This window comes from Felis catus, chromosome B2, assembly GCF_018350175.1.
Source record: "Felis catus isolate Fca126 chromosome B2, F.catus_Fca126_mat1.0, whole genome shotgun sequence".
NCBI lineage: Eukaryota > Metazoa > Chordata > Mammalia > Carnivora > Felidae > Felis > Felis catus.
Window position 1 is genome coordinate 78046969 of NC_058372.1, and position 21341 is coordinate 78068309.

The 21341-nt window shown below is 39.0% G+C and overlaps 1 protein-coding gene across 5 annotated transcripts; it reads left to right on the forward strand.

The window, feature by feature from the left end:
• The first annotated feature begins 4997 nt into the window (after window positions 1-4997).
• On the forward strand, window positions 4998-18008 carry SMIM8 (small integral membrane protein 8). Of its 5 annotated transcripts, none has more exons than XM_006931878.4 (3): window positions 4998-5144; window positions 15042-15199; window positions 17545-18008. In XM_006931878.4, the coding sequence occupies exons 2-3, from the start codon at window positions 15065-15067 to the stop codon at window positions 17701-17703; spliced, it is 294 nt and encodes a 97-aa protein (XP_006931940.2). In that variant the 5' UTR covers window positions 4998-5144; window positions 15042-15064; the 3' UTR covers window positions 17704-18008. The 5 variants fall into 5 exon arrangements, with proteins under 5 accessions (XP_006931940.2, XP_006931939.2, XP_019686493.2 ...); XM_006931877.3 differs by lacking the exon at window positions 4998-5144 and adding an exon at window positions 5151-5281; XM_019830934.3 differs by lacking the exon at window positions 4998-5144 and adding an exon at window positions 5484-5664.
• Window positions 18009-21341: the final 3333 nt, after the last annotated feature.

The following is a 21341-nucleotide window of genomic DNA, read 5'->3' on the forward strand; positions in this document are numbered from 1 at the left end:
TCAGCTCAGTCACCCATCCCTCCAGGCCAAGCGACACACCATTCTCTGTGATTCCAAAGAAACTTGTGCACATCATTGTATTATCACTTATCACATTATGTTGAAATGATCTATTTTTATATTTGTCTCCTTCACAAATCTTTAAGGTCCTCAAGGGCAGAAAATATATCTTAATCTTTAAATTCCCAATGTCCATATAGTACCTGTCACATTGAATGCTCCAAATTTTTTTTTCACTAAACTGAATCTAACTGCACCGATAATGGATTCTTGCTTCCATGGTTCAATTAAAAAAAATTTAGAATAAAAAAAAAATTTTATTTTGAGAGAGAGAGACAGAGTGCAAGCAAAGGAAGAGCAGAGAGAGAGGGAGACACAGAATCCGAAGAAGGCTCCAGGCTCTGAGCTGTCAGCACAGAGACCAATGCTGGGCTTTAACTCATGGATCATGAGATCATGACCTGAGCCGAAGTCAGACGCTTCACCAACTGAGCCACCCAGGTTCCCCTAATTTTTCTTTTTTCTAGTGTTTAGAAATAAAAGTAAATACAGGATTACCTGACGTGGGAAGTATCAAAACCAGTTTTCCTAAAAATGTTATATGAAAGAAAAACAGCAGTAGATTGTGATCCTCAAAATAATATCAGTTCCCCATTCTAATTTTTTAAACCTATTTATGTTTCCTACCACTTGATACATTTCATTTCCTTGCTGTAACAGATATTCCTATGATGCCAGACCACAATATAATTTTTACAAATAGCAAACATTTGTTCTTCTTACAATTCCTACTGGAAGCAGATTACTCCTCAAGCTATCAGGCAAATGCTCTTTGATTTCAGCGAATTTGCAGTGGAGTGTGTGGATATCTATTATCCATTGCCACAATAAAGCTGCACAACAACCAACACACCTGTTTAAGCCCAGCTGTCCTGAGCAGGCTTGTCTGACCTTGGCAGGTAGCTCTGCTGACCTGGGCTGGGCTTGCTCACATGTCTCGGGCCCAGCTGACTGATGTCCAGTCTTAGGATGGCCTCTGTTGGAATGATGAGGATGACTTGGCTTGGCTGTCTCCAGTGGGCTAGTTGGGGCATAATCACCAGTTCAAACACCTTTTCAGCTTCTGCTTGTGTCATATTTGCTAGTATCATATGAATCAAAATAATTCATAAGGCTGACCCCAGAATCAGAGTGGGAGGGCATGGATAAGGGATGGACACAGGGGTGAGGGGTAAAGTATGGAGGAGTGGAGAATTGGGATTATTTTTGTATTATACCACACATGGCCTAATTTTTTCCAGTTTGTCAGCTAATAAAGCATTCAGTGGAGTCAGATATCCCCATGACCCACATTAATGATATTAGCTACTTTGACATTGGGTTGGCTTAATGCTGGGGAAAAGAAGCCAGCATTTGTTTTATAACAACAACAGTAACAACAGCAAACCAACACCAATAAATTAATTTATGAGTTTTATTAAGTATTATAAGACAGCTATCCATTCATTCCTGAAAAAAAAGGAAGCAGCACATCAGAGATTCCCCTGATAAGGCTCAGAGACCACTAGTGTTGTCCCTGGGACACACTTGATGAACTCCTGATGAAAACAGGCGTATTTTGTCAATTCGAATGTATTTTCACACAGGTGAACTTTTGTTTTATGTAGCTCATCCCATAAAATATAAAATCTCCTAATCCTAGCAAATACCAAATCTCCTGTTACATATTATTAAATATTGATGGTGCTGTTTAAAATGATTATAAAAGCTGATTTCAGACTGGCATCATTCTTCAAAGTAATTTCTTAAAAGCATGATAAAATGGAAAGAACTATTGTTTATCCACACCACTTGCCTTTTTCATATCCACGACATTGGCAAGGCCTTTAGGCTTTTCTCTATTATCTTTACCTACAGTTTATGCTCTTTTATTACACATTCTTTCACCTGATCATTTTGGATTGATCATGACAGTTAAGATAATTTTGTTTCTAAGTGATACTTGGTATTTTGCTGATCAGTGAGGGGAACCCTGAGGGATAAGGAGAAAATATGGGTATATTGATAATGCAACACAAGAATGTTTGTAGCCTGCAGTTGTTCTGTGGTTACTGTACAAATAGCCTTTTCTTTTCTTTTCTTTTTTCTTTTTTCTTTTTCTTTTTCTTTCTTTCTTTCATTTTTTGTTTGTCTGTTTGTTTGTTTGTTTGTTTGAGAGACTTTTGAACATAATCTGGAAGTTTGGTGTTGTGTTTGGTATTGATTTTATGGGCAACTTCCCCTCCACCCCAGCTTTACTAAGATATAATTGACATATAACATTGTACAAATATGAAGTGTATACTATCTTGATTTAACACATTTATACAGAGCATCACCAGTTAATTTTTTTTAGTGAGAATATTTAAGATCTATTAGCAAATTTCACATATAAAATACAGTATTATCAACTGTAATCATTGTGTTACGCATTAGATCTTCAGAAATTATTGGGGCGCCTTGGTGGCTCAGTTGGTTAAACATCAGACGTTAGCTCAGGTCATGATCTCACAGTTTGTGAATTCAAGCCCCACATTGGGCTCTGTACTGACAGCGAAGAGCCTGCTTGGGCTTTTTTTCTCTGCCTCTCTCTCTCTGTCCCTCTCCCATTTATGTGCTTTCTTTCTCAAAATAAATAAACTTAAAAAAAATCATCTTCTAACTGGAAGTTTGTACTCTTTGACCAATAGCTCCCCATTTGTCTTATGCCTTCAGTCCCTAGCAGCCAGCAGTCTAGTCTCTATTTCTGTGCATTCATCTTTTTTAGATTCTGCATATACATGATTTACAGTATTTGTCTTTCTGTCTGACTTACTTCACTTAGCATAATGCCCTCAAGATCCGTCCATGTTGTTATGGGGTGTCTGAGTGGCTCAGTCTGTTGGCCTCCAACTCTTGATTTTGACTCAAGTCATGATCCCAGGGTTGGGGGATTGAACCCTGCTTTGGACTCCACACTGAGCATGGAGCCTGTTTAAGATTCTCTCTCGTGGGACGCCTGGTGGCTCACTCGGTTGAGTGTCCAACTTGATTTCGGCTCAGGTCATGATCCTGAGGTTCGTGGGATCGAGTGTTGTGTCAAGCTCCTCACTGTCAGTGCAGAATCCTGCTTGGGATTCTCTCTCCCTCTCTGCCCCTCCCCCACTTGATCTCTCTGTCCCTCTCTAAATAAATAAACATTAAAAGAAAAGGTTCTCTCTCCCTCCACCCCTCCCCCTGCTTGCACTCTCACTCTTTCTCTCTCTAAAAAAAAAAAAAAAAAAAAAAAAAAAAAAAGATCCAACCATGTTGTCACAAACAGCAGGATGTCCTTTCTCAGGGCTGAATAATATTCCACCACACATATATACCAAATTTTCTTTATCCATTCACCCACTGACAAATACTTAGGTTGCTTCCATATTTTGGCTATTGTAAAAATGCTGCAAATGAACATTGTGGGGTGCAGATATATTTTTGAGATAGTAATTTTATATACTTTGGATATATATCCAGAAATGGAATTGTTGCATCAGATGGTAGTTCTATTTTTAATTTTTTTGAGGAACCTCCATGCTGTTTTCCACAGTGGCTGCACTAGTTTACATTCCCACCAACAGTGCAAGGGGGTTCCTTTTTCTCTGCATCCTCATCAACACTTCTCACTTGTCTTTTTTGATTGATGGCCATTCTAACAGGTGTGAGATGGTATCTCATTGTGATTTTGATTTGCATTTCCCTGATGATTAATGATATCGAGCACCTTTTCATATCACAAACAGCTTTTAAATAAAATTTAACTTATTTTGTCATAATATTGCCTAGTAATACCAGATGGTGATGAACTTTTAGAAATTAAACCTCTAGTCAAATATAAAGTTAATTTGGCTTGAACGAACGAGTTTTAAATTCAAGGGGCGCCTGGGTGGCACAGTCGGTTAAACGTCCAACTTCGGCCAGGTCACGATCTCACGGTCCGTGAGTTCGAGCCCCGCATCGGGCTCTGGGCTGATGGCTCAGAGCCTGGAGCCTGTTTCCGATTCTGTGTCTCCCTCTCTCTCTGTCCCTCCCCCGTTCATGCTCTGTCTCTCTCTGTCCCAAAAATAAATAAACGTTGAAAAAAAAATATTTTAAATTCAAAATTCATCTGCCCAAGCTTTACACAAATCCATGTCCAAATCTGAGCACCTGCTATGTAGGGAAAGGGTTAACATTAGGCAGGGAGAGATAAGGGACCTTCAGGGAGGCAGGCAGCAGACGGGTTGGAGGAAAAAAAAAAAAAAAAAAAAAAGATAAACGTATTCAGACCTGCCTGGGCTAGCTGCCATGAGTGGAGGCTCACAAACTTTCTGATAAGGTCCCAATAAAAGGGGACAAAAATCCTCCCTAACTACCCAGTCAAGACCCCTCTCACTCTTGAGAGCTTCATACTTTCTCAATAAACTCACTGCTTTGCTCACTCTCTGTTATCCACCAGATTCATTCTTCCACTCTGTGAGACAAGGACCAGCGTCTCTCCCAGCCTCTTGTAATACTGCTATTCTATTTTGTTTGTTTAATACAACTGCTATACCAACAAACTTTAAAATCGGGAAAGTACCTGCAGACCAACAACCTTATCTATTCTTATCACAACCATAGCTACAAATGTCTTCTATCTTGAAATGTTAAGGCACTAGTAGAACGGCAGAGTATTAACTGTACATTTGAATGACTGTGCCTCTAAAATCTGGGCAAGGAGGATACCAAATCCCAGCCTTCTCCCCCGATTCAGAAAGCTTTCCCCTTCCATTAAATGAATGTGTATGTTTCTAGGTGATGTCTCCTTTTATTTATACAAAACACAGACACATGAAACTGGAAGGTTATTTGAACCGTAGGAGGCTGAAAACTAAAGGTAAAAAAGGAAGACGCTAAACACGCCTCTTGCAAACTCCAGCAGGCAAATCCGCAGGCGGCCCCAGGGCGTAGGAGGTACCCAAGCAGGGCTGGCCTGGGTCCCACAGTCCACGAGCCTAGGCGTCACAGCCTCCAGGCTGTAGGGGCCGCTGTGGCGCTGAGCCGGCTGGGCGCGCTGGGCCGCTCTCTCCCGCAGGCAGAGACGAGGCGGAGCGGAGAGGGAGCAGGTGAGCTCGGGGCGGGTGTTCGGCGGCGGGTGACCGGTGGCGGGGCCGCGGGCTGCCTGCAGGAACAGGACGGCAGCCCCACCGCGCGCTGGTGCCAGGTCTTGGCGGGCCCGGTCGCCCTGCGGCCTTACTCCCAGGTGCGTTGGACCTGACGGCGTTCTCCCGAGCACTCCGTGGGCGCTCTGAGCGGTCTCGGGGATCTGTGGCCCCACAGGACCTATTTCCCGCCCCTTACGTGCTAGGAGCCCGGGCCTCTGGTCAGTGCCCTATCCATGGACACCTCCACCCCAAGAACCCTCCCATTTCCTGTACAGCCACTTGGTGTCCCTGCTCACCAAACTCCTGTTTAGGGGGAAATGGTGTTGTAATTGTTTTCACTGGAGGTGCTCTTTCCTTTAGTAACTGTGTTAAAAAGTCTTATGTTCCACTTTGCAACACCGTGTCTGAAACTTAATTGAATGCAGTTTCTTTTTCTGGAGGCTTCAGATACATCTGTCTTCGAGAAATAACCAGCTGTAATGTAGGTACCACAGTATGGGGAGGGGAGTAGACCTTAATAATACTTTACAGCCCTCAGATTGTAACTAGGCCATTGTGAAAATCTTTCTCCCTTACTCAGGTAAAGTAAATTCAAGAGATGGAAAGATACTTTTTAAACAGTATTTTTTTTTACACCAAAAACAACAAATACGGAATCCATTTAAAACATTTAAGTGATTGCAATTTTATGTTTCATAATTCTGGAAATAACTTGTAGATGCAATGTCTTATCGATTTTGAAGTAAGGTGAGGTCAAGTGGTGGAATAGGGGTGGGCTTGGACATTGAGAGACCTGGATTATTTTACTCCTAATGGCAAAGACACAATCTCTTTGGGTCTAGGTTTCTCTGTTAAAAAAAAAAAAAAAAAAAAAAAAAGAATTGGACTAGATGGTAAGCAGATAATGGCGACGATTTACTGAACATCTGTTATATCCTTTAAAGAAATATTATCTAAAAAAAATGTTATCTCAATCTACAGAGCAGTTCTATGCAGTAAGATAACTTTACCCCTTTAGGTGGAAACTGAGGCCCACAGAGGTTGTCACTTATTCAAAGACCTCCAGCTTGTAAATAATAAAGCTGTAATTTGAGGCTATGCTACCTCCCCTCAAGACATAAATCCCTCTGATTCTAACCCAAACTTGTTTATTCTAATTTAAATTATTTTTAAGGTGTTTTGTTCCAGACTTCAAATGTTTTTTCTTACATATTAAGATAGCATGGTATATGAAACTAAAATAACAAGTGTATTTTATATCTCATTATTTTGTCAATTTTATAATTCCCTAAATATTTTTAAATTAATTTGTTTTTAATTTACATCCAAGTTAATTAGCATATAGTGCAATAATGATTTCAGTAGTAGATTCCAGTGGTTCATCCCCTATGTATAACACCCAGTGCTTATCCAAACAAGTGCCTTCTGTAACGCCCCTTACCCATTTAGCCCATCCCCCCACCCATAGCCCCTCCAGCAACCATCAGTTTGTTCTCTGTCTTTAAGAGTCTCTTGTGCTCACTTTGGCAGCATTTATACTAAAAAAGAATCTCTTATGTTTTGTCCCCCTCCCTGTTTTTATATTATTTTTACTTCCCTTCCTGTATGTTCATCTGTTTTGTATCTTAAATTCCACATATGGGTGGAGTCATATGATACTTGTCTTTCTCTGACTGATTTATTTTGCTTAGCATAATACCCTCTAGTTCCATCCATGTACTTGCAGATAGCAAGATTTCATTCTTTTTGATTGCTGAGTAATATTCCATTGTATGTGTATACCACATCTTCTTTATCCATTCATCCCTCAGTGGACACTTGGGCTGTTTCCATACTTTGGCTATTGTCAGTAGCACTGCTATAAACATTGGGGTGCATGTGCCCCTTCAAAACAGCACACCTGTAACCCTTTGATAAATAGTAGTGCAATTGCTGGGTCATAGGGTAGTTCTATTTTTAATTTTTTGAGAAACCTCCTTAATGTTTTCTGGAGTGGCTACACCAGTTTGCATTCCCACCAGCAGTGCAAAAGAGATCCTCTTTCTCTGCATCCTTGCCAACACATGTTGTTGCCTGAATTGATAATTTAGCCATTCTGACTGGTGTGAGGTGGTATCTCATTGTGATTTTAATTGTATGTCCCTGATGATGAGTGATGTTGAGCATTTTTTCATGTGTCTATTAGCCATCTGGTTGTCTTCTTTGGAAAAGCGTCTTTTCATGTCTTTTGCCCATTTCTTCGCTGGATTATTAGTTTTTAGGGTGTCGAGTTTGATAAGTTCTTCATAGATTTTGGATACTAACCCTTTATCTGGTATGTCATTTGCAATATCTTCTCCCATTCTGTTGCCTTTTAGTTTTGTTGATTGTTTCCTTTGCTGTGCAGAAGCTTTTTATTTTGCTGAGGTCCTAGTAGTACATTTTTGCTTTTGTTTCACTTGCCTCCGGAGGCATGTTGAGTAAGAAGTTGCTGTGGCCAAGATCAAAGAGGTTTTGCCTGCTTTCTCCTCTAGGATTTTGATGGTTTCCTGTCTTATATTTAGGTCTGTCCTCCATTTTGAGTTTATTATTTTGGGGTATGGTGTAAGAAAGTGGTCTAGGTTCATTCTTCTGCATGTTGCTGTCCACTTTTCCCAAAACCGTTTGCTGAAGAGACTGTTTTCCACTGGATATTCTTTTCTGCTTTGTCAAAGATTAGTTGGCCATACGTTTGTGGGTCCATTTCTGGGTTATCATTTTATTTCACTGATCTATGTCTGTTTTTGTGCCAGTACCATACCTTTTTGATGATTACAGCTTTGTAATACGTCTTGAAGTCTGGGATTGTGATGCCTCCAGCTTTGGTTTTCTTTTTCAATATTACTTTGGTTATTTGGGGTCTTTTCTGGTTCCATACAAATTTTAGGATTGTTTGTTCTAGCTCTGTGAAGAATGCTAGTGTTATTTTGATAGGGATTTCATTGAATATATAGATTGCTTTGGATAGTATTGACATTTTAACAATACTTGTTCTTCCAGTCCATGAGCATGAAGTATTTTTCCATTTTTTTGTGTGTCTTCTTCAATTTCTTTCATAGGCTTTCTATAGATTTCATTGTATAGATTTTTCATCTTTTTGGTTAGGTTTATATAATTCCTTAAGTGTTAAAGGAAAGGCTCTGATTATTGCTAAGGTTCCTTCTCACTAACATGCTGTAATTCTGATAATTCTGTTTTGACATCTCCTATTGAGACGCTGATTTCAAAAATGAATACTTGAAGATTAAATTTTTCCCTAAAGTAACTCATAGTCTTTTTATCTTGGTCTAATTTCCATATATAGTATAATATAGACAGTCATGCCAGTTTTAGGTCAATGAATTGTTTTATGTCAGTTGCCAGATACATTCTGGATCATCCCCCTGAGGAAGAATTTTGCTAAAGGAAGGAAAATCATCAAAAAATGACCAGTCCTGGGGCACCTTAGTGACTCAGTCAGTTGAGCCTCTGACTCTTGCTTGATCTCAGCTCAGGTCTTGATCTCAGGGTTGTGAGTTCAAGCCCCACATTGGGCTCTGTGCTGAAGCCTACTTAAAACAAAACAAACAAAAAAACGACCAGTCCTGACTCTGTCTAGCACTATCTTGGACTATCTTATACAGCCTCACACATTGTGTATTATTAATTCCAGGAGGGCACCATCCTCACACTTTGAGGTGTGAATGACCCTCATGGAATTGCACCCTTTATCTCTTCATATTTCCTTCACAAGAGGATGGGCAGAAGAAAAAGGTAAAGAACTTTTTAGCAGGGTGGGACATATGAAGTGAATGCAGCTTAATTTACATCATTTATACAGATACGTATGAAAAATCCTACTCTATTTCTTTAAAATTTAGAAACAACAGTTTTTTATCATTTGTCAATAAGGGAACAAGAAATGAGTGATGGAAAAATGAAGAAGAAATAAGAGTAGGGGCTCCTGGACAGATTTCACCAACCAGGGTGGCCCTGTGGATACCTGATTTATGGAGTATTTTCCAAGTGGTCCCATACACAAACTAATCACCAAATTGCTTAGCCAGGAGCAGTGCAATGCCAAGTTTCCATCATCCCTGCCAGACTCTGTGTGTTTGTTTTGTATGATTCCCTTTTTAACACTGTACATGAAATTTCTTCCCTTAGCTTAAAAATAAACCTATCTTGAAAGTGAGTATAACTAGGGGCACCTGGGTGGTTCAGTTGGTTAAGTATCCAACTTGATTTTGGCTCAGGTCATGATCCCATGGTTTGTGAGTTGCAGCCCCATGTCAGGCTCTGTGCTGACACTGAAGAGTCTGCTTGGGATTCTCTCTCCCTCTCTCTCTGTCCTCTCCTGTGCTCTCTCTCAAAATAAATAAATAAACTTTTTTTAAAAAAGTGAGTATAGGGGCGCCTGGTGGCTCAGTCGGTTGAGTGGCTGACTTCGGCTCAGGTCATGATCTCGCGGTCTGTTAGTTTGAGCCCCGCATCGGGCTCTGTGCTGACAGCTCAGAGCCTGGAGCCTGTTTCAGATTCTGTGTCTCCCTCTCTCTGACCCTCCCCCGTTCATGCTCTGTCTCTCTCTGTCTCAAAAATAAATAAACGTTAAAAAAAAATTTTTTTTTAAAGTTAGTATAACTAGAGATTGGTCAATATCATATGCAAATAAGCAAGTGCTGGTTACTTGCGGTAGGAAACAAAGAGTAAGGAAAAAAGTTGGAGAAAGTGATGGGAAGACAAGAAGTTCTGAAAGAAGTGTGCTAGATGTTCAATAGAAATTTTTGTCTTAAGTACAGTTCATTTGAGTGGTAATGTCCATAGATTATTGCTGTGCTTTGAATTTTTGATGAGTTTCGCAGCTTTTAAAAGTGGAATTTATATTAGCTGTGCACTTGAAAATAGCTAGTCAGCTTTTAGTTCTACAGTAAAAGTTTACTTTTGGTGGGGGCGCCTGGGTGGCTCAGTTGGTTGAGCCTCCAACTTCAGCTCAGGTCATGGTCTCACTGCTCATGGTTCGAGCCCCGCATAGGGTTATGTGCTGACCGCTCAGAGCCTGGAGCCTGCTTCGGATTCGGTGTCTCCCTATCTCTCTCTGCTCTTCCCCAGCTCATACTCTGTCTCTCTCTCTCTTTCTCTCAAAAATGAATAAACATTTTTAAAAAATCAATCAATAAAATCAATAAAAAAGTTTACTTTTGATGTAGATATTTGTTTTCCCAAAGAGTTTTGACAATGAACATATCTGTGAATAAACAACTAAGGCTTTATACTCTATATACTGTGCTTATTCAACCAACATATCTTGAATTTCTGCTCCAGCCATGTATGTAGATCTTTGTGGGTCAGGCATGTGAAGAGATTCTAAAGAACTTTACACATGGAAAAGATTTTGTGGTATTTTGTTTCTTCTATTATATATAACAAATTCTTGGCTACTAAAGCCCATTTTGGCCTCAGTAATCTACATTTTTTATTTAAAGTATAGAAGGTTCTTAAGATTTTTTTGTTAGTTCAATAGATGGTATAAGCAAATTCATACAATTTTGGGAGAACTATTGTAACATCTTCGGTGACTGTGGCTCATTAAAAAAGCAATAAAATTGAGTTGTCTTTTTTTTTTAATGTTTATTTTTGAGAGAGAAAGAGACAGAGTGTGGGTGGGTGGAGGGGCAGAGAGAGGGAGACACAGAATCCAAAGCAGACTCCCGGCTGTGAGCTTTCAGCAGAGAGCCCAACGTGGGGCTAGAACTCATGAACCATGAGGTCATGACCTGAGCTAAAGTTGGACACTTAACCAACTGAGCCACCCAGGTGCCCCAAGCTGTCTTATTTAAAGACTGATATATAATAGAAAATGTTGTCTGATAAAAGGCTGATATATAACGGGAAATGTTACTTATATACTCTGCAGAAAGTATCATAAACAATGGAAATTATGTATATGAAATCTTTTAAAATACAGCATATAGTGTAGTAGGTAATCCCTTAATTTGTAAATGTCCCTTTAATAAACACTTCTGGTGGCTTCTAGCCCAGATATATATTTTTTTATGTTTTATTTATTTTTGAGAGAGACACAGAGACTGAACGTGAGTGGAGAAGGGGCAGAGAGAGAGGGAGACACAGAATCCAAATCTGAGCTGTCAGCCCAGAGCCTGACGCGGGGCTCGAACTCACGATCTGTGAGATCATGACCTGAGCTGAAGTCAGATGGTCAACCGATTGAGCCACCCAGGCACCCCAGCCCAGGTATTCGTTAATTGTCATTTCTGGTAAAAAGTTTAACATACATAGTGCATTGTTAAGGCGAATATGGATGTCTGGAGATTGTAATAAAAGGAATACTGCCTTGGTTGCTTATTTCCTTGATTCATTACAAAGGAAACAGGTTCTGCTAAGGAAGAGAGGAGACCAAGGAATCTTGCAACTAAAATGAAGTTATTACAATTCATGTTACAACACTCTTAATCTGTAGTTTGTTTTTTTTTTTAATTTTTTTTAATGTTTATTTATTTTTGAGACAGAGAGAGACAGAGCATGAATGGGGGAGGGTCAGAGAGAGAGGGAGACACAGAATCTGAAACAGGCTCCAGGCTCTGAGCTGTCAGCACAGAGCCTGACACAGGGCTCGAACTCACGGACGGCGAGATCATGACCTGAGCTGAAGTCGGATGCTTAACCGACTGAGCCACCCAGCTGCCCCTATAGTTTTTATAGACATTTCATATAGGTTGAATTTTGACATCGAACATTACTATATCCCTTTGACTTTAAAATAGTGAAATTTCCCTCCCTCTCTCTCTCTCTCTCTCTCTCATTTTTTGGACTTGAGGTAAGTATTGAGTTAATCATCCTCAATTCTTGGCACATTTTCATCAACACAGAGTGTGTGTGATAACTGCGGTCTGAGGGCCCTTCTGTGCTCTACAGTATGTGCTGTCTATACCCACCTTCCCCATTACCTTGTTTTTCTTCCCACTAGACAATTTTAAACCATATTCTACTGGTTATCTTTGTTTTAAATACATGCAGCAATTTCTCAATAATTGAAGGAAAATGTCTCTTTGTCAGTTTATGGTTATAATGACTTACCTTTGTATATTTGCTTTTTCAGGCCTTCCTACTATTTTTATCTAAAGCCCCAGTTTCAATTAGGGGTATACTGTGAGGCTGTGATTCAGTCCTAACAGCGTGGACATTGTGTTAACTGTTTCCTGCCTCACATTTTTTTATGGGCATGGCTGATTTACAGACTGTAATATCGCTTCCACTTTAATGATTGCTTCTTTCTGGTATTTTTTCCCCCACATTACAGTCAATCATGTTATTAGCTTAAGTAGAAACATCACTGGCACCTAGCTTAGGCATCTGGTGACCACCATTTGTTACTTAAATTCTAAATATGTTTGCACATGCCATCTACCCTGCTCTCATGGTTGAGAGGGAAAGAAGAAATGTTAGCAGTTTTCATAGAAGGAAAGGAAACCAACAGGAGTAGTTTGTTCTCATAAGAAAGGAGGAGTAGCAAAGGAATTTTACATCCCTCCCCCTGTATTGTTGACATTGAAAGGTAAGGCCATAAATGAGGAGGAAGTTATAGGGATTCTGGGCCTAACGCAGAAGCATATGCCAAGTCCCCATTACAGCTGGTTTTGTGTGGTATCAAGAAGTTAATACAGGAAATGGGCATGTCGACGGACCTCCTGGTCAGCAGGAAGCAGTGGATTTTTTGCCACCTTTGGGCATGATGAGTTTCAAGCAAGTGTATGCTGACTGAACAAATACCAGGCATGTTATGGAATTGTTTCAGAAGTTGTCTGTAGTGAAAAACAAAACAAAACACTGTTCTAGTGGAGAAAATTAGTAACTTGCATACAAGAGAAATAAAACAACAACAACGAAACAATTGCTAGTTACAGCTTGACTAATGTTTGAAATGCTGATGAAGTGTTCTATGAATTGCTACCTCATATATGTCATGCCCAAGGTGGACTTTGCAAAAGAAGTAAACAAAGACTGATGATTGTTCTATTCTGCTGAATGCATCTTGGACGGAAAAGGTGGGACTACTTGTCATTGGCAAGTAGTTTACCTTCAGTGCTTTGGAAATGCTCATTTGCTCCCCTATGATTACCAAGCCAGTACATATACCTATAGGATGAGACATTTATTTAATGAATGAGAAATGCTGGCAAGAGAATGAAAGGAGCAAAATACAATATCCTCCTGCTGATAGACAGTCGGTTGCTCTGCCTACAACACACTCCTATGCTTAGATCATGCATGTGTTGAGTTTTTCCCATTGAACTGCACAGCCATTCTACACCCATAAGATGGGGGTTAATTTTCACAGTGAAAGCACACTGCTGAAATAACTCTTTCTAAATCTGGATGATGAAGGGAAAACTGAAAATAAAATGAAGCAAGCTATTGGCATGATTGCTGAGACCTGGTGGTCTGTAGAGCCATCCACATAGTGAAATTTTGGGAATTTTGGGAAACTCATCTCCCAGACCAGTTTGAGTTTAAAGACTTTGTGGCTAGAGATAGCAGTTGAACTATGAACTATTTTCCAAGAGTTAGCAAATCCTAAAATTGATATATGAGTGCTAAGTAATATCAAAGTGGAACCAGAAAGTGATGTTGAATATTGTGACAACAATGAAAACCATCATCCAGTGGATGAAGGAATAGGAAACAGCGAACAATTCAGAAGCCCTAGCAAGTATAGACAGCGTTGAGAAGTCCTTTCCCTTCAAGTAGCTGTTCCTGATGAGGTGTTTATGCAATTAAGTGGTATAGATGAACTAACCACTTCAACAAAGACAGTTTTGAAAAAACTGAACTAATTTTCTCCATAACTAATAAAGTTGCAAAAATATTGCCTTTATAAAGTCTGTAAAATGGAAAACTTAAAGAATACTTGTATGAACAAAGCCCCAGTGAGTGTTTAAATGTGAATGTTTGACTCTTGTTTCATAACATTTACTGTATGGTAGGGTTACAGCATTTCCCCAGAACATTTTATTAGATTGTCATTAATTTCCACCTTGGGAAGCTTTCTTTTCCTACCTCTTTCCTTCCAACCCTCCCACACCTCTCCCCAGCATTAGGTGGCAGGAATGATAAGAATAAGCTTTTGCCTAATAGTACCTAGAAGAGAAAAATATTCACAAAATGTTGACACTCCAGCTGGCAGAACCATAAACCAAAAGACACATTGGGATTTAATAGGATAGAGTTAGAGTAATTAAGAGGAAAATGGATATTCACCTTGAGATAGCAGAGCAGTCCTTCCCAAAAAGTCACTGACAGGCAAATGAGGAGTGAAAATAGCTACTTACCCTTACTGCTTGGTACTCATGCTTAGGTCGGTCCCCCAGAAGAAGGCTGATGAGCATGGGCCAGGGGTGAAGCTGTAGGAGAAATTGAAAAATGCCACTGTTCTTTCAAAGCTGTTGGAAAGTGAAGAAGAGTGAAAATGGGAGGAAATAAAGAAGGGTATGGATAATCCACTGGCCCCTGCTACCCTTAGCTTCCTCTTTATATAACAGGATACAATGTGATTCAGACCAAGAACAATTCTCCAGGCTTCTGTGAAAGTAGGAACACAACTTTTGCCCACCTGACTTGTTCTAAGAGATCAAAAATAACGATTTTATCAAATAAAATTTAGAGCACCATTTACAAAGTACATGTTATATGAAGTAATAAAATAATTGGCGATCACTCTTGGTATGTATCTGGACTGGAATTCAAAAAAAGGAATGCATGTAGAATGCTTTTTTTTTTTTTTTTTTTAAAGAACATTATCAGAAAAACTGTGAAGAAAAAAAAAGTCTCTTATTTTACTTCTAGGTAATAAATCATCATTAGTCAAGATGTCTTCAGCACCAGAGTCTCCCGGCTTTAAAAAGGAACCACCCAAAGAGAACGACTTTAAAAACCCAGGGCTCAGAGGAGTCCGCACGACAACCTTATTTCGGGCTGTGAATCCAGAGCTCTTCATTAAACCCGTAAGAAATATACCTAGGATAAGACATTATGTTCAGTTTAACTAGACTATCAGAAATAGAAAGTGTTTATTTTCCTGTCACATTTGATTGTGTCATGAAAATTTTATGTTGACTAATAAGGCCTCTCTGATAAAAGCAGGTGAAAGGGAAATCTTAAATGCTATTTCTCTATACATATAAAACTAATTATTTTGAGGTATTTGAGAACTTTAACAGAATACAGTTGCACTTTGATAGATCGACTTCTCAAATTCCTCTTTAATATTTTATTTTAATAGTTGCACCAATTTGAAAGAAATTTTTATTGTTTGATCAGGTACTATTACATAAATAAGACCTTTCATTGAAATAAAGCAAAATGAAAATCTGATCATTTTTATAGACTACAATTCTAGCCTTTATTGTATTTTTACCTAAGGGATATTGCAAGTATGAAAAATTTCAAAACATACACTAGTACACTGTAAGGGAGTTAGCTAATCATTTATATTTTTGTTGCAAATTACTGAATATATTTGACCAGTTTTATTTTAAAATAAATATAAACTTTATTTTTACATAAATGTAAGTAAAATCAAATTATTATATATTTAAATGTATTGGATTTGGTTAGAATTTTATTCATTCATTTATTTTAAAGAAATCCCATAGACTGAGCATTTGATTTTAATTTTAATTTTATTTTAGAGAGAGAGAGCATGAGTAGAGGAGAGGGTCAGAGGGAGAGAGAGAGAATCTTAAACAGGCTCCACACTGAGCATGAAGCCTGATACAGGGCTTGATCCCACAACCCAGGGATCATGACCTGAACCGAAATCAAGAATCGGACGCTCAACCAACTGAGCTACCCAGGCACCCTTTGGTTAGCATTTTAGTAAATCTATTTTTAAAATGTTTGTTTATATATTTTGACAGAGAGTAAGAGAGAGAGAGAGAGAGAGAGAGAGAGAGAGAGAATTCCAAGCAGGGTCCATGCTGTCAGCACAAGCCCCTTGGTTAGAATTTTAATAACATAGTTGCCAGTGTAAACTGTTTTAAAGTTAAACAGGTCAATTTAACAAGCAAGTAATTAAATAGAGGTAGAATGTTTTAAAACCTTTGAACTAATATGTTGTTTTAATTGCCAAGTGCATGTCAAGATTTATAGATTTAAACTGCTTTGAGCTTTTGGCCTTGTTATATGTCCATCCAGGTCGAAAAGTTTGACCTTTATTCTTTTGATGATTAAGATTTTTTTTTTAATTTTTTTTTTTCAACGTTTATTTATTTTTGGGACAGAGAGAGACAGAGCATGAACGGGGGAGGGGCAGAGAGAGAGGGAGACACAGAATCGGAAACAGGCTCCAGGCTCTGAGCCATCAACCCAGAGCCTGACGCGGGGCTCGAACTCCCGGACCGCGAGATCGTGACCTGGCTGAAGCCGGACGCTTAACCGACTGCGCCACCCAGGCGCCCCAAGATTTGAAATAGTAGTAATACAGCAAGTATTACAGAAGCAGAAAATGCTAATTGAAACTTGTATCACTACCACGTACTCACACTGACCTAAGAAAGGTTCATTTGGGGAGCATGAACACACAGGAAGATCTGAGTTATAGTATAGACAAAACAAAACATTTCTGTGGAATTGTAAACATCTTTCCTATACTTAAAGGCTTTTTTTTCCCCCAGTGTCAAAGTTATATTGCTTAGTCTCTCAGGGTCTTGGACTTTTCAGCAGTAAATCAAACTTAGTATAGAACAGCATAGTATAGCTATATACTCCAGTCACACAGTTTCTTAAGGTTATACAGTAGGTACCCAGAGGAGAGTGTATGTGTTGTCATTCTTGCCGCACTTAATATAGGACATGAAAATTGAAGGCTTTTTGCAAGTTATCCATGAACTCAGGCAAGAAGAATAGCATGTTATACTTCATTCCTCACTTCTTAATAAGATTAACTAATTGAAGGTTTGCCAGTAGGGAAACTTGAGCTCAGGAAAGTTGAGCAACTTCTCCATGTCACACAGGTAAAAGTGAAGACTTGATCACTAGACCCATTTCTGTGTCTCATTTCCCTAGCCCCTCTCCCAACCACCACCTTTCTGAAGATGCAGGCCTGAGAGGCTGTAGGCAGGAGACAGACTGGAGAGGAGAAGCAAGAGCCTTCTATAATCTCTGAATTATCAGGAGTTGAGTTAATTGAATAAAGAACTGGGTAAATTGTTATAATGGAAAATATCACCATAGGAATGCTAGTATGGCAGTAAAGACTTGGTATGTCAGGAGGAAAGTACAACAGATATTTGGGTCTCCTCAAATGATTAAGTCTTAATGAGGATTTATAATTTCTTTTCTTTGACAGAACAAACCTGTAATGGCTTTTGGACTGATAACCCTTTCCCTTTGCGTGGCTTATATTGGTTATCTACATGCATCCCAAGAGAATACAAAGGATCTCTACGAAGCTATTGATAGTGAGGGACACAGTTATATGAGGAGGAAAACATCTAAATGGGATTAACAGTGCTGGATGCTGCAGACGGAGCTTTGCTAAAGGCCCTGAAATCTTCTAATGGAAGACTTTGTGAGTGCACAGTATCATGCTCCTTGTTCTAGAATGTGTTAATGAGGAAGGAAGGTAGCAGTTGTGAACGGGCCACTAGACTACATCTCATCCTGCAGCCCTTACCCCATTCTTTGTTCACAGCAAGAGCTTCTCAATATTTTTCTTTCATGAAGTCCTTGTATGAAAGTGCCATTAAGAATGGAAGTTGTTTTTGTGAATTAACTTCTATATAATAAAAATATAGTGCCGGTGCTGTTAAATTTGTATGGTATTTTTAATATTTAAGATGAGTTGTGCATTTGCAACTGTTTTAAGGGTTTAGTTTTGTTTTGCTGTTGAGAAAGGCATTCATTTTTTCCTGGCATAGAACTTATGTTTATGACAAAAAAAATAATTGTAATTATTATGAAGCATACAGTCAACATTCAAGACAAATAATTTTTTTAATGTTTATTTCTGAGAGAAAAAGAGACAGTGTACGAGTGGGAGAGGGCAGAGAGAGAGACACACAGAATCCAAAGCAGGCTCCAGGCCCTGAGCTGTCAGCACAGAGTGTGATGTGGGGCTTGAACCCACAAACTATGAGATCATGACCTGAGCCGGAGTCAGATGCTTAACCAACTGAGCCACCCAGGCGCCCCCAAGACAAATAATTTTTATAGAGTCACAGATGGCTCATATATTTTGGCGTTCCATTTCAGCTACTTTGGTCCAGAATTTTATTTCATTTGAAAAGGTAGTCCCACTGAACTACTAAAATAAATAAATGAGAGAATAACCCAATTGGAGTTTTTCTTTGAAAAAAAAAAAAAAGTATGTTATACTGAGCTATGATGTTTTTTATTTGACTACAACCAAATGTTATTTATTTTAGATTTTGTAAATTAATGTTACAATGATATTATAAACATAAAACCAAATTTTCTTATGGTTATTTTAGAACTAGGACTATCCAACAAATAAGAAAAGAAGGTCTTCTTACTCTCTTGGGTTTACCGCATATAATTTAGATTTCTCTTACAAGGGTTTTGGACCTGTAGCATGTGTAGATTTTTATCTGTTTTCCAAATCACTATAATTGGGGCTCAGTAATAAATCTCATCTATGAAATTTTGTTTCATTTATTATTGCCAAATAACAATAACTGTATAAGCAGAGTTTATCACCATAGTGTGAATTTTTTTTAATTTTTTTATGTTTATCTATTTCTGAGAGAGACAGAGACAGAGCGCAAGTGAAAGAGGGGCAGAGAGAGAGGGAGACACAGAATCCAAAGCAGGCTCCAGGCTCTGAGCTGTCAGCACAGGCACAGAGCCCGTTGCAGGGCTTGAACTCACAAATAGTGGGATCATGACCTGAGCTGAAGTCAGACGCCTAACTGACTGAGCCACCCAGGTGCCCCACCATAGTGTGAATTTTTAATTTCTAGTACTTAATTGTGGTTTGTAAGCTATATGAAAATGTAATTATGTCTTGTCTGTAGATATTAAAGAGCTTAAATAACTGAGTTATCTGTACACAACTAAATCAGAACTTTATTCCTGAGCCCTAAATATTTCTTTTGCTATGTCTCTCTATATAGTACACTTCATATAGTTTAAAATGCACTTAAGTAGTGTAAAATGCCTTTTAATTTAAAGTATTATATTTTGCTTTTGGTTTCCCTGTGTACTTTGGCTGTTAAAGAATTAGAATTCCTCTGTTTTCAACTTATGCATTTAATATTACACCATCATTTTTTAGAATTTCTCTATTATTCAGAATAAGTTGTTATTTGTTGGGGGAGATACTGTTTAGGTGAACTATCAAGAGACCATCACAGCACAGAAGGACAGCAGGAAATACAGCAGCCTTCAGCCATGTGACATCTATGTATGGGAATGAACCAAGGTAGCAGTGGATTCAGGGAGACAGGTGCACAGCTGTGAAAAATACTGGGAGCGAAGAATCACACTGAATTTTAGGAACAAGTAACCTAACTATTATACTTATTACATGATGGTTACAAGTTACAGCACAGGCTTTGTGTGTGCAGAGTGTCATAGGCTGCCTGGCTGTATATTGATGTTCTCATTCATTCTCTGAGGGAAAAATGCCACTTGGACATTGTGTCTAAGAAAGGAATGGTCCAGGCGAGAGATGTACAGCGTTTTGGAATCAGGGCTCAAGTGGTTAAAGGAATGTCTTTCAGTGTGAGAATCTGGTTGAGACTGGGCAAAACTCAGAAACTTAGTAGATTAGGTCTTGAAGCAAGTCTCGATAAGTAAAATATTAATAAGTGGTAAGTCACCTTTTTGCCCAGGGAAGTAATCCATTCTGATAGGAGAGCTATTTGCCCAGAGGAGCAAGCTGTTCAATTGATAAATTGGTTTTCAAGAATTTCCTGAATAAACTGTGAAGTTATTTATTGGTGTAGCCTTATCCTCCATAGGGTAACCAATCTTTTCCAATTTGTTAGGCATGGAGGTGGTTCTTGGGATGCAGGACTATACATTTTAAAACAAGGACAACACATTAGTTAACTGCGATTTTTAAAACCAGGCTTATTAATTTTGAGTGCTAATGGAAAGTAACTTTTCCTTTAAGATACTGTGATGTTTCCCAGTTTTATTGCCATGGCACCAAAACATCACGTTTATAAAAATGTGAATTTATTGGGGCACCTGGATGACTCAGTCGGTTAAGCATCTAACTTTGGCTCAGGTCAAGATCTCACAGCTCATGAGTTCGAGCCCCACGTTGGGCTCCATGCTGACAGCTCAGAGCCTGGAGCCTGCTTCAGATTCTTTCTCCCTCTCTGCCCCTCCCTTGCTCATGCTTAGTCTCTCTCTCAAAAATAAATAAACATTAAAAAATTTAATTAAAATATATTAATTTATTAATTTTTCTCCTTTGCTGGGCTAAAAGAAATCAATTCTTTAAATAAAACATTTATTTTTTTTAATGTTTATTTATTTTTGAAGGAGAGAGACAGTGTGAGTGGTGGAGAGACAGGGAGACAGAATCCGAAGCAGGCTCCAGGCTCTGAGCTGTCAGCACAGAGCCCAACATGGGGCTCGAACTCGCAAACTGTGAGATCATGACCTGAGCCAAAGTCGGACACTTAATGACAGATCCACCCTGGTGCCCCTTGAAATAAACCATTTAAAAGAAAATGTAGGTTGAAAAATGATTCCCCCTGTTCTACCCCACCCCCAAAGATGTTCAGATCCTAATTCCTAGATCCTGTGAATATGTTACCTTATATGGCAGAAGGGACTTTGCAGATATGATCAAGTTAGGGATTTTGAGATGGGAAAATTACCCTTTATTATCCAGATGAGCCTGATATAATCTTAATCCTTATTAAGAAGGAGGCTGAAGATCAGGGGAAGAAGCATAGAGGTCCATGCACACAGGGGGAGAAAAGGCTACATCATGTGAGGCATGAGCCAAGGAATTCAGGTGGCCTCTAGAAGGTAAAAAAGGCAAGGAAACAGACTCTCCTGTAAAGCCTCCAGAAAGAACCAGCCCTGCTGACACCTTAATTTTAGCCTCATAAGACTCATTTTGAACCTCTGACCTCCAGAACTGCAAGAGAGTAAATGGTGTTG